Raw genomic sequence first — 17874 nt, forward strand, 5'->3', positions numbered from 1 at the left:
AGGAATGTAGAGTGCATATGAACTTCTAGGGGATTTGCAATCAAAGGGACTCTACTGAATATATAGTGCCTTGATTCTGGGGTTCTACTCCCTGCCTTTAATTGGGTGAATTTAGATTTTTTTTTCACCATTAGCCAAGTTAAACTGCCTCCACTGGCTTCCTCACAGCTGTGAGCCGGAGGGTTAATGAAAGATTATTGATATAGGTAAAGGCATTTTGTCTTCAGGTATCCAACAAAATGTAGGAACACCAAAAGAATTGATCTTCAGCTGGTATCTTGGCCAGGCCCAAACCAAACTGGTTGTCAAATATTTTTAATATTACCTTTCTGTCAACAAGGTGGCATTCTCCTGTCAAGTGGAGAACCCAACCTTCACCCTAACTGTACAAGAGATGACTATGTACCAGTTCCCATTCTCCTGCCTCCAGAGAAAGTTCCCTTCCCCACAGTAGGGTCCCTTCTACACCGCTATTGACTTGTGAGTTTGTTGTCACTAAATAGGTCAACAAAGAGAAGAGTGTTAATTTAATCAAGAACTGTCCCTAGGGAGGCTGGGGAAAGATGGGGCCAGTGGGTAGTATTGGCCAGTGGCCTATACAAAAGGGCCAGACAGGACCATTTGGGGATATTATAATTCTTACTAATTCTGACCACAAGGCCAACAGTGGGAAATGGTAGAAAGGATATGGAGTCAGCTCTAGACCCTCTAACACCTGGGTTCCTTCCTGGCTGTCACTTGTCAAAGGAAGTTCATTAACCATTCAGCTACTATGTCTCATCCTCTTGACTAACTGCCTCTATCTGGAACCAGGTAGTAGAGTGCACTAAGGTGGGCCTGAACAGGTTAAATTGCCCCCTTTGTACTCAATTCGTCCCAGGAGCAGTTGTTATCACCAGGCTCAGTCTGCTTAGTTCTCACAAAAGCCTGTTCCCTTTGAACAAAGAACTGGTTGCTATGAGTGCCCTACAGCAGATGCATCTGGTTGAGATATCTATTCTCGTAACCTAAATTGCAAAGCGTTTTCTGAAAGTCATTGAGTTGCAGAATTTTAAAAATGTATTTGATTGCCAGATCTGCAAATTGGGTCAGTTTTCCAGGGCCTTATGCTTCTCTCTTTTCCACTGGGGAAGAGGAAAAGGAGGCAGCCGGCAGCTGGTGATTGAAACACAATTCTCCCTGGCATGTAAGTCTTGGCTACCATCTGTGCATTATCCTGGCCACGGTCCCCTGGCTCACCCCGCACTGCCTGGGCCAAGGCCTGCCCTTCCTGATGGCCGCCCTCTGGACTCCACTAATGACCAGCCTGCACCCCTTTGACTCTTCATGGCTTTAATCATCTAAGTCTCAGGAGAGTCTGTGAGAAAATTAGAGGAGGTAAAACTATCCTCATTTCATAGGTGGGGAGTATCAGACTCAGTGAAGATAAGTGACTTACCCAAGGATACACAGTTTACGGTGATCTTGGATCTTAATCTGTATCTTTTGGCCTCTTGATGTAGTGCTCTTTTTCACAAAAATACATGGACATAAAAGAGTGAGGAAAGGAATATGTACAAAGTGGTTTGTCTGGGTCCCCAGACCCTCGAGGGTTGGGATGATGCAATCTGATACTTGACTTTTTAAATGCAGCAATGATTAATCCAGTCACCAAAAACTTCACCTTAATTGCCAGCATTATAAAGACGTAGGTATCAGAAATCACCAGCATCTTATCAGTGCATTAGATGGGACATATTATATGAATATTCTATGTTATGCACCGTAGTTCTATAAAAGACTGTAAAATACAACCTATATTTTTATGACTAAGTCCAGGAGTTTTCATACTAATGGGTCATAGTCCATCAATATGCATCAGGAGGTCAATTTAATGGGTTGCTACCAAAATTAAAAGGAAAGATAGGGCAAGATAGGTTAAGATTGAATTGAAAATATGAGTGCGTTGTATGTAGCAAAGGTAGGTATTGTACTCTGGATCCTTTTGTTCATTTATTATGTGTACTGGATCACGATGTTTGAAGTATTTCTTGCTCTGTAGCTTTTCCTCTTTTTCCTGCGTTGTACCCTCCCCTCTTTCTCCTTTCTCTTTCATTCTGTCTCTCCTTCTCCATATATATATAGGAAAGGTACCCAAACATCTGCTATCTTTGTCCTCTGTACAGGGCCTTTCCCAACCCTCATCCTTCCTGACCATATTGTCAGCCTCCGGCCTGGAGGAGAAAATATTCTCTAAAGTTGATACTTTGATGCTCCTTCTGTCCTCCTCCTTTTGCCGTGTGACTTTCTAAACAGGGTTTACTGGTTCTATGTTTGATAAACAAATTCTTCTGTCTCTAAACTGTCATATTTACATTTCAGGCAAAGCAACTCAATCCTAAAGAAATGAAATCCCCAAGGAGAACCACACTGTGCTTCATGCTTATTGTGATTTATTTTTCCCAAGCTACACTGAACTTGAATTTAGAATCTATTGTTCATCCTTTGGTGAGTACACCCATGTCTGCTATATTTTTCCTTGTCAGATTTTTCTGATTTCCTGGGAATGTCAGAGACGGAAATTGCTTTAGAAATTTTTTTAGGGCCTTTGAGAAAATGTTGCAAATGTGGGGGTGGAGTGGTGAACATAAATGGATGTCGTGTGTCTACTTTGCTATAACTTACCATACTCTGGCATCAGTGGTGGTCGAGGGAACATCCTTCAGCCTCTTTCCTTAACTAAATGGCCACCTTTAAACCTGAAACCCCACTCTGAAACTGAGAACAATGACTATAAGGCAGATTTTGAGGGTGGGTCAGGAGACATGTTCTCAAAGAATGCATTTAAACTTGAGCATCACACTAGAACACATTTCACAAGGTATTAGTGTGACTGTGTGTGTATGTGTGTGTGTCACAGTCACAGACTGATAGAGCTGAAAGGGCCATAGATGTCATTTAAATATTTTGCTGACAAAATATTCCAGGTAGTTTTGTCTTGTCTTGAGAAGTTAATGGGAGATTAGCTTAATGAAAGTGGGTGAGAAATATTCCCTTATTCCATATGGAAATTAGTACTTATTCCTTCCCTGACACCACTCCGGGCACCAGAGACAGGGCATGTTATTAGTTATGAAATCTTGGGAAAATGACGTAATTCTGTGTCTCCGTTTCTTCATCTGTAGAATGATGATAAAAGTATTGATTTCCTGTTTGCTAGAATTTGTTCAGATAATATTTGTTAGGTGCCTTAGAACAGTGCCTGACACATTTTTTTTTGCTATTATTTATTTGTAGCATCTTTTGTTACTGATTTTTTTAAAAGATATTTAAGTGCTGTTTTATTCAGTCTATCACTATTGTTAGAGCTTCATTAGTAGCTTTTGGCATTATAGAATGTTGCTTTTTGCTTTGCTTTCTGCTTTCTGTTTTAATTCTTTGTCATCTATTTCAATGATCAACCCTGGGTTTTTTGTAAGATATTTATTACTTAGAAACAGCATGAGCAGAGAAGGGACAAAGGGAGTGGGAAGAGAATCTTAAGCAGAATCTGCACTCGGTGAGAGCCCAACTCAGGACTCAATCTCACAACTAAAAATCATGACCTGAGCCAGAACTAAGAGTTGGATACTCAACCTACTGGGCCACCCAGGCGCCCCCAATCCAGTTTTTATTTATATGTTTGCCTGACCTTTGTTTCTTGTTTTTTGCGTAGCCCTTAATGTGTTAATGGTTCTCTTGTAAACAACATGTGCTTGAAGTTTTTTTTTTTTTTTTCTTTTAAACCATACCTGAGTAAATCTGACTTTGATTAGGGGAGCATAAATTTATTCACATTTAATGTCATATATAAGATGCTTCATTTTACTTTTAGGATTTTGTTTTATAACTTTATGCACCTCTTCCCTCTTTTCTGTTTTTATGTCTTTCATTTGACCTCAATTTTTTTTTTTTTGTCTTTTTCATTATTTCTCTCATGATTCGGGAGCTGTATACCATGTGTCTCTTTTCCCAAACTCCAGTGTGGAGTTCACCTTCTGTGACCAGATGCAGCAGCTTGTTCAAATAAATAGGAGAGAAATATTATACTTCCTGTGAATTTGCAGGGTCAGTGTGGAGCTCTAGTTACTCAGACCTGTAGCGGGAAAGCCCAAGCATGAGATGATCTGAGCAGTGGGGTCAGCTGTACCTTTGCTCCAGAGTTTCCTAGCATTCATGGCCATAGCTTTGCCCTCTTGCTATTCCAGCTTGGTCCTCACTGTAGTGGCCCTAACAAAGCTCCTCCATCCATCTGGGGAGCGCATAGGCTGGTCAGTGGATATGTCAGTGACTTTCCAAGGCTGCTGATAGAGTTCACACTCCATCTCCCGGAAACTCCTACCACCACCCCAAAGGGTCCCACTTTTGCTCTCTACATCTGCCTTTGAAATATGGTATCTTCATACAACCCAAAGGCATAAGATACCCCTCACTGGAGAGATGAACTTGAACCTGCCTCATCAGCTTATACTGCCCTAAGCTGCCACTCAGTTCCCTTCTACTATTTTATTTTATTTTTAAAAATATTTTCTTTAAATTCAATTTGCCAACATCACCTATCATTTTAAATGCAACTTGTGATGATGAGCTTTTAAAAATTATTGTGATAAACATGCATACAATTTACGGTCTCAACCATTTTTAAGTGTATAGTTTGTTAGTGTTAAATAGAGCCACATTACCATGCAACCAGGCTGCAGGACTTTTCACTTTGCGAAACTGAAAATCTATACCTATTCAAAAACAGCTTCCCATCCTCACCTTCCCCCAGCTCCTAGCAACCGCTATTTTACTTTCTATGACCTCAACTACTTTAAGTACCTCATGTAAGTGGAATCCTAAAGTATTTGCCTTTACGTGACTAACCTACTTCACTTAGCATAATGCCCTAAAAATTTACCTCTGTTGTAATAGGCGTGCGAATTTCCTTCCTTTCTTAAGTTCAAATAATGATCCATTGTACGCACATCCCACATTTTGTTTATCATGTATCCATTCATGGATGCTTGGGTTGCTTTCATTTCTAGGCTATTCTGGATAACATGGCTATGAGCATGCATGGGTGCAAATATGAGGGGATGGGCTTTAAAAGTGCAATAATGGAGCCTCTCAAACTTCAGCGTGTGCCTTAGCCCATCTGCACACCTTACTAAGATACAGATTTCAGCTTAGGAAGTCTGGGGTGGGGCCTAGATGTGGCATTTCTGACAAATCACCTTTGTTCCTGCTCCAGTGACTGCATTTTGAAGAGCAAGGATGTAGACTCTCAACCTCAACCTCATGGCTGAATCTGAATCCCAGCTCTGGTTAGCTTTGGAAATTTCAAGTTTCTTCATCTCCTTGAACCTGTCTCCTCTACATAATATGAGAATAAATAGTATCTCCTTCACTGGTTTATCGTGAGGATTAGAAAGTCTCATGCATGGACATGTATGTCCTTGGCACAGTGGCTAGTGTACGGCAAGCCCTTCAGATTTGTTGGTTATTTGTCCTACACTAGTACAAATAAACCCAGGTTAGTATTCTGATCGTTGCTGAGACAATTGATCTAACCAGAAGCAAAGTTGTTAAATCGGGGATTCCAGGTCAAGAAAAAAAGAGGACTGAGTGACAGTACCTTGGTGAGGAGGAGTGAGGTTTGGCGACCTCTGGGGGCCTTTGGTGATTACCTTGTTTGTCATCCTTTTCCCTGGGATTATGTTTTCTGCCCATAACACGCCACCTCTCAATCCTGATTGTTCACGTCCTCTTTAGGCCATCTCTTCCCTCCATACACAATTATTTGAAAGTCATCATGCCCAAAAGGTGAGGCATTTCCTGGAATTGGTGACCTTGTGTCTTCTGGCTGAGACTTGGCCATCAGGAAATCCTCTTTGGACAGAGATGGCCATTGTCCTCAGCTGCTCATCTGGGTACCTCTACATGGACGAGCAGAGGGAGGCCTCCTGGAGGTTCTGTTTTCTTGTCTGAAATAACTATTTCATCTGGCAAGATCCATGCTCCCCTGCGAGTTCTCCTCAGCACCCAACGTTTGAGAGAAAAGTTAAGTGCCAGAGTCACAAAGGTCCCTGAACTGGGGTCACATGAGAACTAAGGAGGGCAAGGATAGCCCCTAGTGACCCCAGGCTGGCTGCAAAACACAGACACACACCGCTGCCAAAACTCTACAAGCATCTGGTATGCCTCAGAACATTACTTTCCATAATGTAAGAAACTGAGTCTTAGGATGAGTGAATGACTTTTCCAACTACAAAGAAGAGGAGGTGGTGGGATTCAGTGCTGGGTGGGACTCTAGCATTTGCCTTGTTGAAATCCAGGCCCCATGTCCTGGCAAACCCTTTCTTTGTACCTCCTCAAAGTTGGGAGGGCCAAGGATATTCACCACTACCACCACCACCACCACTACCACCACCACCACCACCAGGGGGCTCCCCTGAGACGTTATTTGCTTTCAGTGTCTTTCCTCCATTTGTCCCAATGATGGCCCAGCTTAAAATAAAAAATAGGTAATTCTCACAAGAAATTGTGTATCCTCAATGGACAACAGAAGTAGTAGATGGCAAAGCTGCAGGGCAGCACTTTGCAGTCATGTCCCCTGACACTTCCGGATATCACCATCAGGATGCAGAAAGTAGTTAAAAAGTCGTGTTTCTCAAAAAAGATGGCCTCATGTTAAAGAGGTAGGTTTTGTCCCCATATCCCAGCCCTGCTAAGTTGGATTGGGAGAGCTGAGGAAAGTGATCTTTATGGTCACAGATGGAAATCCCATGTACGAGGGAAATGACTGCACTTTGATTTTTACCCTTAATTCTTTAGTCCTTCTGGAGAATGGAGAAAATGAAATCTAGACCTTGGAGAGCTTCCCAACAGTGACTGCCAGTGGTCACCTTCTCCTAGGCTGAGTCCCCTAATCACAACCCATGAAGAGTGGACCAAGAACACTTTCTGGTGGTTCCTCCTTCCCTGCCCTCAGGCCCCAGGGAGGATGGAGGCAGGAAAGCAGCAGAAGACCCTTGCCTTCTGCCTAGGCACAGAGCCAAAGCCAGCTGACTCCAGGGGAAGCTGGACAGGAACCATCTCTATGCGTTAACTTTGCTCCTTTTTGGTTCTCATGCATTTAAGTGGGGCTAAAATAGGCCCACTGCAAATAAAATAGCAACTGGGCTTCTGAAATTCCAATTGCCATGCATCATTCCTCTCTTTGTTACTTCAAGAACATTTATGAATGCCGGGTACACACCCCCTCTACAGATCCTCATGGATGTTAATACTGTCATTAAAAAGAAGGAGGGCATAGGAGGAGGCAACAGAGAGAGAGAAAGGGTACTGAGTAAGAGACTGGGTCACGGAGGCCAACCACAGTTTCCTGGGGTATCTCCTGATAAGATCACTTAGTTGCCTGTATGGACAAATGCAGGCTCCAGAGTCAGACTGGCTGAGTTTGAGTCCTGGGTTTGCCCTTAAAGGCTGCATGAGCTTAGGCAAGTCCTTTGACCTCTTTGTAACTGTGCTTTCTCATAAGTGACATGTGGGTAATAATAGTATCGATGTCTTAGATGGTCATGAGGATTAAATACCAAAGCACACATCAAGTACGTAGCAGTACCTGGCACAGGGGTGTTGGATACATCTCAGGAATTATTTTTTTAATATCGTTCTGATGAGAGATAACTAGAAACTAATGGTAGACCACACAGATGGTAGAAGGAGCTCTGTCTTGGGTGGTATTCATAGGTATGTGGAGTTCATGGTAAAGGACACAGCCCAGAAGGTAGGGCTATCTGGCACTTCTATTGAGCCTTGAAGGGAGTTTGGATTGGGAAGCACATCCTAGTAGGGATGAGCTAGGGAGCCCAGGTCAGGTCAAGGTGTGGTTACCAGCTGCAGAATTGGCAATGATCCCAACAGCAAAGCCAATCAAAGTTAGTTCTTTATTTTATTTTATTTTTAAAGATTTATTTATTTATTCAGAGAGAGAGAGAGAGAGAGGCAGAGACACAGACAGAGGGAGAAGCAGGCTCCCTGCAGGAAGCCCAACGTGGGACTCGATCCCAGGTCTCGATCCCGGGACTCGATCCTGATTCTCCAGGATCACACCCTGGGCTGAAGGCGGCGCTAAACCGCTTTGCCACCAGGGCTGCCCTCAAAGTTAGTTCTTAAATAAAGAAGCTGCATGATTCCAGGAGAAGAGCTTTATAGAGTTGAAGTAAATGGCAGTGTGTAGACAAAGGAGTTCCTGTGAATGGTGCCCCTAGAACAGTGTGATGCCTGGTCCCCAAATAGCACTTACCATGTCACCACACTATTCTCAGTGCTTTACGTTTGTTAATCATTTGATCCTTATGACAACCTCATGAGGTAGGCTGTTCTTATCCCTATATTATAGATGACTCCTGAAACACAGAGAGGTTAAATAACTTGCCCAAGGTCACACAGTCATTTTATAGCAGAGCTAGGATTTGACTCAATGTCCGCAGATTCCTTGCTCTTAACTATTATACTATACAATACAATTCAACTGTATTAGGGGCTATGTGTCACATGGCTGTTCATTTAATTCTTATAATAGTTCTACAAGGCCAGTAATATTATTGTTCCATTTTACCGAAAAGAAAACTTTGGCTCAGCAAGAAGTTCCTCAAGATCACACAGCTAGTAAGTGGCACAGCCTTGTACCCAGGGAGTCTGACTCTAGAGCCAGCTCTCCCAGACCCTGCCACAGGAAGTGACATCCAGGAGAAAAAGGACCGAAGGAGGATAAAATGATTTCTCAACATGAATCATCTAGACAGCCCTAATACAGCAGGAAGATTGGGGTGGGGACAGGCTGAGTGCTGAGGAGAGGGCGTGAGACTTGTCTAAGAGGTCGCTGGAATGACTCAGCCTAAGGGAGAGAGCGCAAATGAAGATCACCATAATTTATATTTCTTGACCTGACTCAAACTGCAGAAACTCGCAGAAACTCAAATCTGGTGATTTGTTCTGCTCCTGGGTCAAAAGGGTGATCTATAAAAAGTGAACAGCAGCTCACATTAAAGAGTACCTGCCATCCACAGGGCACAAGATGCTCACTGGGACCCGCGGCCCTAAGCTCCACTCCTTTGGGGGGCATGTGAGCAGAAAGCTATGGAAAAAGACATCTCTACCACTAACTGACAGGTTTCCTAAAATGTCCTTTCAGATTCTCCATGAACATGAACTAACAGAGAAGGAGCCACTAAGGGAAAAACGAGCAGGTATGTAAACTCTTTGCTGAGCAGTCTTTTCTAGCAAGTCCGATCACATGACATTTGCTATAACTTTTCAAATCCTGTGATCCACATAATCTAGTCTCCAAGCCCATCGGGGTTTAATTTCCAGCAGTAATTACGAAGGGGACTCCATTCCCTACTCTCCCTACTGACATTAAATGGATCTTAGCAACATGTTATAAGCTCCTCACTTCCTCCCTCACTGCTCTCCTGAGATCCTGAAGAGTCTGTCCCCAAGGGCTCTCTCCTTAGCTCCCTACTTCCTCATGGTAACCTCTGAAGAGCACCTATCTGATTCCATTATTTCCCTGCATAAAATATTTCATGGGCTCCCAACTGCCTTGGAGAGGAAATCCAATCACCTGTTCAAGTCTTATCAGACCCCATGTGCTTTTCCCCCTTGTTCTTCAGTTTTCTTTCACATGGTCGCTGTCCCACCTACCACCCCACTTTGTGGTCTGGGGGACTCCAACCTAAGTCTCCGCTCACGTGGGCCCCTGCCATGTCAGGCTTTCCATTGATTCTTCAGACAGGGAGGGGCTGCTTCACTGTGTTCCCACTGCTCTTGTTACATCCCCATAGCACAAGATTTGCCCCAATGCACTGCAATGATTTTACTTCCTGTTTGTCATCCCCAGGAGACATGAGTTCTTCTGAGCCCTCTTTATCTCTATAGCCTGGCATTGAGCCCAGCTTTTTAGTAAATGAGTGAACAGATGAAGAGAGTGGATATCCCTGTCACAGAAACCCCTTTGTGAGTTGAGGATACGTGCCTATCGCTAAAAGCCCGCTGCCTTAGTGTCTGTACTGACTGTGGAGAAGATAGAACTTCTTAACATTGAGGATTATGATTGAATCATGTCCAGATGTGCTGTGGCTTGGTTTTTTCAGTCTTGGGTTCTAAAAGAGTCAAGAAGCTGACCCTAAGAGAGTCAAGAAGAGTCAAGGTGAGCAGGCTTTCCCTGAGGCCAGAGTAAAGGTGTTTCTGTGAGAGCTCCTTCCAGAGCAGCATCCCGATCCAACTTTGCCAGTTGCTTGAAATGACAATTTGATCATATTTTATTAAGGTGTCAAAATGTTTGTTGGGAAGTCATACCCTCATTTTCTCTTCTTTTGCCTTTCTTTCCTGTTTTGGCTTGGTTTCATATCCTTATAGAGCCTCACTCTCCCCCTCCCCTTCTTCCCTGAAGCTGTCTGAAGCACATAGACCACACTTTCCATGCTTTTCAATAAGCATCATTACATCTACTCCAGCCCTGAGTCCCCTTGCACCCTATGACAGGAACAGAGCTGGAGATGTTCCCGTTCAGTATTTTGAAAGACTTTTCTTCTTAAAATCAAACTATCTGTGGGTGAGTTCTGGCTCCAGGTTTCTTCCAGGCTCCTACAGGGCTCTGGCTGCCAGCTTCCTCAGGGACAGTTGGTGACCATACGGTTGTAAAAGTAATGTCTTTCTGTACTTCCGGGCCCAGCTGCTTCTGACCCACGGTGACATCATGAGAGGTTAGCCTTCAGGGAGGAAACCATTTCTACATCTAAGGATTTGGCATTCCAAAATTTTCCAGATGTGCTTTCATTAAAAACAATCACGACAATGATAAATGACCATAAAAACATGTTTTTCCATTTATTATACATGATCCTCTGTGCTCTTAGGCCTCTAGAGTCATTTTGGAAGTGTTAATGACTCAACCCCTCATCTGCAGAAGATGGATTGGCCTTGGTACTTTTACAAAATCACCAAAGTAAGAAATGGCCATGGAAAGACCAGGCGCTAGAGCACAGATAAGTTACATCAGACAACATCGCTCTCCAGGAAACCTATGAAAGAAACCAGCAGGAAAGTTACATCCCGCAGATGCCTCACGGAGGTGTCTGTGTTCCGTTTGGTGTGTTAGTTAAGTGAGAGGATAGGATTCAGTTTTTATTTTCAAGGTGGTATCCCCTTGCACATAGACGTTCCTTCCCCCTTTCTGGGTATGAAATACCGGAAAGGTACAAACAAAATTCCCAAGAGAAAGAGGATCCTCAAAAGGAATGTCCTTTTGATATACTGGATTGGCTTTTTAGGGTTTGGGATAGAATCATCTTTAAAAGTAGGATCTACTTTTGCACGCACATTTGTGCTCAGAGCACTATGGACTTCTTCCTAGGTGACTTTGGTCCGTTATATAGCTTCACTGGGCCCTTGATACACAGACACACGTGTACAAATATAAGTATATGTATGTGTATTAATATATATCACATACATATCACACACAGAGACATACATACGCATACAAATATATATGTTATTACTTTATAGGGTTGTTGAGAAGATCAAATATTATGTCCATATTATTTAAATGTTATTAGGGTTATCTAGGGGTTTATTTGTGGGTTTTTTTTTTTGTTTTTTGTTTTCATTAAAAACAAATATTTATTTATAAAAATAATATTGCATTTGAAAGAGCCTGAAATATCCCTGGTACAGAGAAAATCCCATAAAATCACTGAAGGCAGGAGGAGAGATGCCATGAGATAAAAGTTGGTGTTTTTGGAAAACTATTTCAGAACTCTATTAGGGAAGAGAAGTCTACACAAAAACCCAGGAGCCAGAGGCCAGAATAAGGGTGGATCTGCCAGTTGGAGCACAGAGGTTTCTGGGGAGCAGAGGGAAAGAATAATGCATCCAGAGTTATGTCCTGATTACACTAGGAAGTAGTCTCTAGATCACCTGACAGACTGACACAGGGAAGGGAAGGATGGAAATGATCTGAAGTGAAAAGTAGGCAGATGGTTGTGGCCGCATGAATTAGTCGCAGAAGTCAGTGCTAGGGAGAGCAGCGAGAAGGCCCAGCACCATGGACCATCACTGGCCCTGGCCCCTCGAGGGAAATAGGAAAGGAGAAAAGGGAACACGTGTGAAAGATACTACGAGAAGCAGATCAAAAGGACTGGAGACAGATCTGACACGGATGAAGGGCAGCAGTGTTCCAGAGTGCACAGCAGGGTGTCTGGGGGGTACGGAGGCCAGAGGTAAAACCCGGAGCTGGAATAGAAATCTTATCTTGGAGGCTTGCCAATAAGCTCCAAATTTAATCTTACGGTTCATCTTCCGAGGGGAGTGAGAGTAGAAGTTTCTTATTGGTTAGATGTAACACAAACGTGTTCTCGGCATCACTTTGTGAGTTCTCCAGGCCAGGTTTCTGAGCTTCATTGGGAATGTTCGTAGGCCCTGGGCTGAAACGTCCTCACGTGTTCTTCTTTGGCTTCAAAAGGAACGACTGTTAGCAGATACATTTTTGAGAAAGATCCATCACCCTGTGCTGGAGATGCTTACATTTTAGTACATACCTAGTGAGAACATTGGATTATTGGCTGCCAGCGTGGGAATCTCCATCTTTCTGCGACCTAGCAGCCCCAGGGTGAGCTTGCCCTTTTTCAACTGCATCCAGGAAATGCGGTGCATTCTCCAGGTTGAGGAACAGATCTGGGATTTTTTTTTTTTTTGTGGCCCTAATCTTTCTTATGATAACATGTGGCATTTAGTGCATTAAGCAGGTGGAAGGTGGTGGCAGAGTAAGATCTCAAGATGGAGGTGCTCTTGGCCTGGTGTCTGAGCTTGGTTTTAGGGTTGACCTTCCATGTGTTGGGACTGCTTTCTTCTTTTAATTTCTAATTAGTGTTGTGTGTCTGCTTTAACTCTCTAAAAGGCAAGACCTGATTGGAATAGCACTAGCATTTCTTGACCCACCTGCAGATTTCTGCATGTCCTACAATCCTCACATTTACTATAATTAATATTATTATTTCTACCTGCTGTTTCAGCCTGGCTTACTGCCACATAATTTGCCAGGGGTCTTCATGCCAACTCCTTAGCAGCAATTCTGCAGAAAAAAACATTACCCTTATACTGATGGCAAAGTATGGCTTACTGAGATTAAATGGCCTGCCCAGGAAAGAAGGTACTTCACCCCACCTCTTTCTGTCTCTAATGTCCATGCTCATAGTGCAGAGTTCTAGTTTTCAACATGTTTCTGGCTCTTGCTCATGAGATTCCATTCCATGATTATTAGAGCAGCTTTGTAAGGTAGGGAGTAAGGAGCATTGTCTTCATCTTAGTGGGAAAAGAATTTTACATGGGATTGACTTTGATGACTAGGGTATAAGACAAACTAGCAGAATTGATTAATTTCTCCAGACTTGACAGTCAAGTGTTCTATGACACACAATGCTGTCCACCCTCCCCTCCATCCACACCTGCCAGCGAGCCATAACCTGGGTTTCTGGTGGGTTTGTGTGAACAAACCTTTCTAAAACCTAAAGGGAGAACAGGATCCTTTGACTATCTGCTGACAGTGATATAGTAGGATATAAGTGCTGTTGCCAAATTGCTACTTACTAGTATTAATATTTACCTGCTACAAAGCTGAGGGTGAGAAACAGCAGAGCCAAATCTTTGGGGATGAAGAAGCATTGTCCCTTTTGGTCAAGAGAAAAAAAAATCACATCAACTCATTTCTCTCTTGGAATTAGCAGGCTTCATTCTTTGGCAGGTGGGAGATTAATTTACCCATATGCTTAGGCTCCAGCTTCTGAGAAGCCATGATTCCTATTAGAGTTGCCAGGCAAAAATAGTATTGTTTGCTTAAACAGCTATGATTAAGACCCAGAACCACTTGTTGGAGTTTGTGGCCAACTTTCCAGAAATGTCTCTTTAAGATAAGTACTGTGTGGTGGGGTGGGCAGCGATTTCTGGGAAAGGAGAGGGGAAATCCTGGTTGGTCTGTGTCTCTGGGCCTGCTGACAGGCCTCCATCTGTGACACCGATGACACCTGGGATGCCCTACCTTCACTTGGGACATCGGTGAATCAGAAAAGTTCAGGCAAACAACACGAGGCCACAGAAGCCCGAGAAAAAGCAAACATGTTAAACTATCTGGAATCAGATGGTCCAGAGGCTGCAAAGGAGGAGCACATAGGGCCTCTAAAGGGCCTTCTATAGAGAGGTGGGAAGACTGGCCTCTGTTCCTCCTGAGTCCCGTGTAGCCTGGAACAGGACCAGGAACATCACTCTCCTCCACTCTGAAGTCCTCAGATTTGGGAGAGGCCAGAGGAGCAGGAATTGGGATTTTTAACTCAGATCGTGGGTGGACCTGCCTGGGGGCTGTGAGTGCGAGTGGTCCCATCCAGGCAGGTCATGCTGACACCTGAGCAGCTGAGCTACTTTTCTTTAAAGTCAGGCACTTGCCCTGGGGCCTTACAGGGACACAAGGCCGGGTGGCAGCTCCATGTGTCTTGCCTGTGGGGCTGTGACACAAGAGGAGAAGGAATGACCCAGATCAGGAGGGGCATCTTCTTGCTGTTCTCCAGATGAGCCGTGGAAATCACTGTCTCATGGCTTTCGTGCTTATTTTCTCTTCCTGGGGAGAGTAGTCCCCGAATATCCATGTGACAGTTCCTTGTTTCAATTGCATCTTTGCTCAATGTTTACTGCTTTACAAAGGTCCTTTCTAACCATTCTCCAAAAAAAGCACACTACCCTCATTTTGCCTTCCGCTGTTGTTTTATCCTGCTGTATTTTCCCCATGCCCTTCAGAACTACCCGACAGTGAAGTTTCAACTTACTTTTACCTCCTACATGAGGCTAGAAATTTCATGGAAGTAGAACTTTGCCTCTTTTATTTACCCCATGTCCCTAGCACAGTGCCTGAAATGTCCATAAATAGTAAAGTTACTATGAATCAATAAATCTTTAAATTAAGGCACAAATGAATAAACCTAGCAAGGCTTAATGTCAAAATCCATGAGTGCCAATGACAAGGGGTCACAATACATTCTTCCTTAGTGCGGATTTCTTTTCTTTACTTTTTTTTTAAGATTTTTATTTATTTATTCATGAGAGACACAGAGAGAGAGGCAGAGACACAGGCAGAGGGAGAAGCAGGCTCCTGGCAGGGAGCCTGATGTGGGACTTGATCCCAGGACCCCTGGGATCACGATGTGAACCAAAGGCAGATGCTCAACCACCAAGCCACTGAAGTACCCTCCTCAGTGTGGATTTCTAAGACATTTATTATGCTGAAACAAATAGAATTAAGTTTTAGATAATTCCTCCATGTATTAGTATTTTTGCCCTTGAATATGCTTCTATTTTAAAATTTACTTTAAGAATTCCACACTAGTACTAAAGACATGTTTAATAATAATGCCTTGTTTTTTTTTTTTTTCTTTTTATGGTACAGTGGTTTACAATGGGTTTACAAAATGATCACCTTCATTATCTTCTTCCATTGGAACTGTGGCAGGGAATGGTTAAAGTAACATGGTCAGGAAAATGTGGTTTCAAATCCCAGTTTTGATGTTTGCCATTCATGTGGCTTCAACCCATTAAACCTCAGTTTTATCATTTCCAAATTGGTGTATACATACTCTCCTCATGATTCCGGAACCTACCGGGCAGTGAATAAATGGCAGCTACTATTATGATTATTGTTGTTATTTTGAGCATTTGTGATCCATCTGTTATGACTGAAGAGCTGAACAAATATGCTTGGAGACCACCTAATTATTTGCCCCCATAGGAGCAGCAGCAAAAGGCATCTAGAAAAAAAAAGGCAAAAAAACCCAAAAGAAACAAACAATAAAAAAAAAAAAAGCCACACATACCAAAAAAAAAAAAAAAAAAACCAAAAACAACAACAAAAAACCCCCCACAAGTTTAGGTGCTAATATTGGCTCTCCAGGATTACCTTCTTGGTTTTCTCGTTTGAATTAAAACATTAAATCCCAAGCCTGGGTGATCACCAGAATCACTAGCAGGAATTGAAAAAAAAAAATTTGAGATTTCTAGGCCTAATTCATAAAAATTTCACTCTGACTCACCTGGGCTGAGGCTCCAAAGTATCCGTGTGTGTTGCACTCTCTAGGTATACATAATCATCAATCAAATGTGCGGACCACTGGAATAGATTACTTCCAAGGGCACGCCTATAGCCTTCTGAATTATTATGATGTTGTTGAAACTGTTTTGAAGAATTGACTATTTTTGTGCTGAAGATATTCCTTCTCTAGAGGACATCCCCCATCCTTACCGATCTCTAGGGAGAAGTGTCACTCAGGTGGAAGGTTATTCTGAAACTTGTATAGAAGTTGAAGAACATTAAAGGTAGATGAGGGGAAGAGGATGTTGGAAGCTGGTGCTTTCATTTTAGTTGCACAAATCCCATAGAAGAGAATTTGCTAAAGGCACAGGAACTTTCCTCTTAGTATGTTAAGCTTTTGGCTCAGCTCCCTGTAAGATCTCACTGGAAGGACTGCCTTGGTTTCAGTGGGGAATGATGCATCCATGAATCACCATGTGCTTTCCAGACACACACTTGTTCTGCAATTATGTCTGAAAATAACTCAAAGAGGTGGGCTCAAGGATGAGCAGTTAGGAATGGTGCTCGGGCAGGCACTGATGCCATGCCAGGGTCAGACTCTGGGATGCAACAATGAGGTTGATGAAGTGGGGTATGTGGGATTGTTATTGACTCCACTCTTCCAAAAATCCCTGCCGTCTAGGATATCCTGTTTAGATTCATGGGAGGAGATAGACTGCCTACTGTGAAGAGAATCCTGGAACTAAATACACTGGAGGGTATAAACATTGCTGCATTACTTTTCAGGAAAAAAAAATGTGCTTCAAGGCAGACCTTGTAAATCTCATGCGGCCGCCCTCCTTGCAAATGTTCCCAGAGGGCAACGTATGGTGTCTAGAGTTAGGATCACACAAATTAAGGTTAACAGTTCTTCTGGGAAGCTTGTTTTCATCACAGAACCATTGAAGAATCAGAAAGAAAACAGGAAATTAGAGGCATCACCATGGTATCATGACAGACTGTGCTTCTGCATTGGATTTTAAAAGTCACTTTGTTCTACTTGTAATTACATTTTTATAGGTAGGAAACATACCTTAAAATATATTCTCACCTTTAAAAAAGTTGGCAAAGACTCTTTTTTACAGTTTGAGCTAATTACAGCAAGTCGAATGATGGATGTCAAAATGAAATAATTCTCAGAAAGGTTGATGAATAAAAGCAACTTTCTAAGACATAGTTTACCACTATAAGTAAACAGATATTTCAGCTTCTACAACAAAAATTTATTCATTGGTGTTTCCCATAATAAACTTACTCTATTTTAGTGCTTCAAATCAATATTCCTTGGGAAATTTTAAACAAATCTGGCAATGTTGTGGGAAAATTCTTTGCCCTTTTAGAAAACATACCTAGAATTTTAACTTATGGCAAAATATACATCATACTTCCAGCTTTGGGTTAAATTTTAAAGTAATTGTTTTGCAAGTATTCACTAACCTTTTCCTTATTTGGCTGATAAGATAGAATAAGCCACAACTTGTCTTCTCAATGCATCTGTGTAAAAAATTCTCCTAGTTTTTGAAGGCTCATCATGAGCTACGAAACTAGCCCTTGGTCTCTGCTCCTGTAATATATTTCAGCCAAAAATGGGCAAAGATTCTGGCAGTGACAGGGAGGTGAATCTGTGGCTATCTCAGAGAGTCATAATTTTAACAAGAAATGATTGGGCACACATTTATTATGTGGTGAGCTCCATG

General features: G+C 42.6%; 1 protein-coding gene across 12 annotated transcripts in view; it reads left to right on the plus strand.

Moving 5' to 3' along the window:
• The window catches only part of ADGRF5 (adhesion G protein-coupled receptor F5), a 102192-nt gene that overhangs the window by 43067 nt on the left and 41251 nt on the right, over positions 1–17874 (plus strand). For all 12 annotated transcript variants that reach the window (XM_072832745.1, XM_072832752.1, XM_072832743.1 and 9 more), the window contains 2 exons: positions 2362–2487; positions 9200–9254. In XM_072832745.1, the coding sequence (XP_072688846.1) occupies positions 2386–2487; positions 9200–9254 (157 nt within the window). In that variant the 5' untranslated portion in view covers positions 2362–2385. The remainder of the gene's footprint in view (positions 1–2361; positions 2488–9199; positions 9255–17874) is intronic.

This window comes from Canis lupus, chromosome 7, assembly GCF_048164855.1.
Source record: "Canis lupus baileyi chromosome 7, mCanLup2.hap1, whole genome shotgun sequence".
Lineage (NCBI taxonomy): Eukaryota > Metazoa > Chordata > Mammalia > Carnivora > Canidae > Canis > Canis lupus.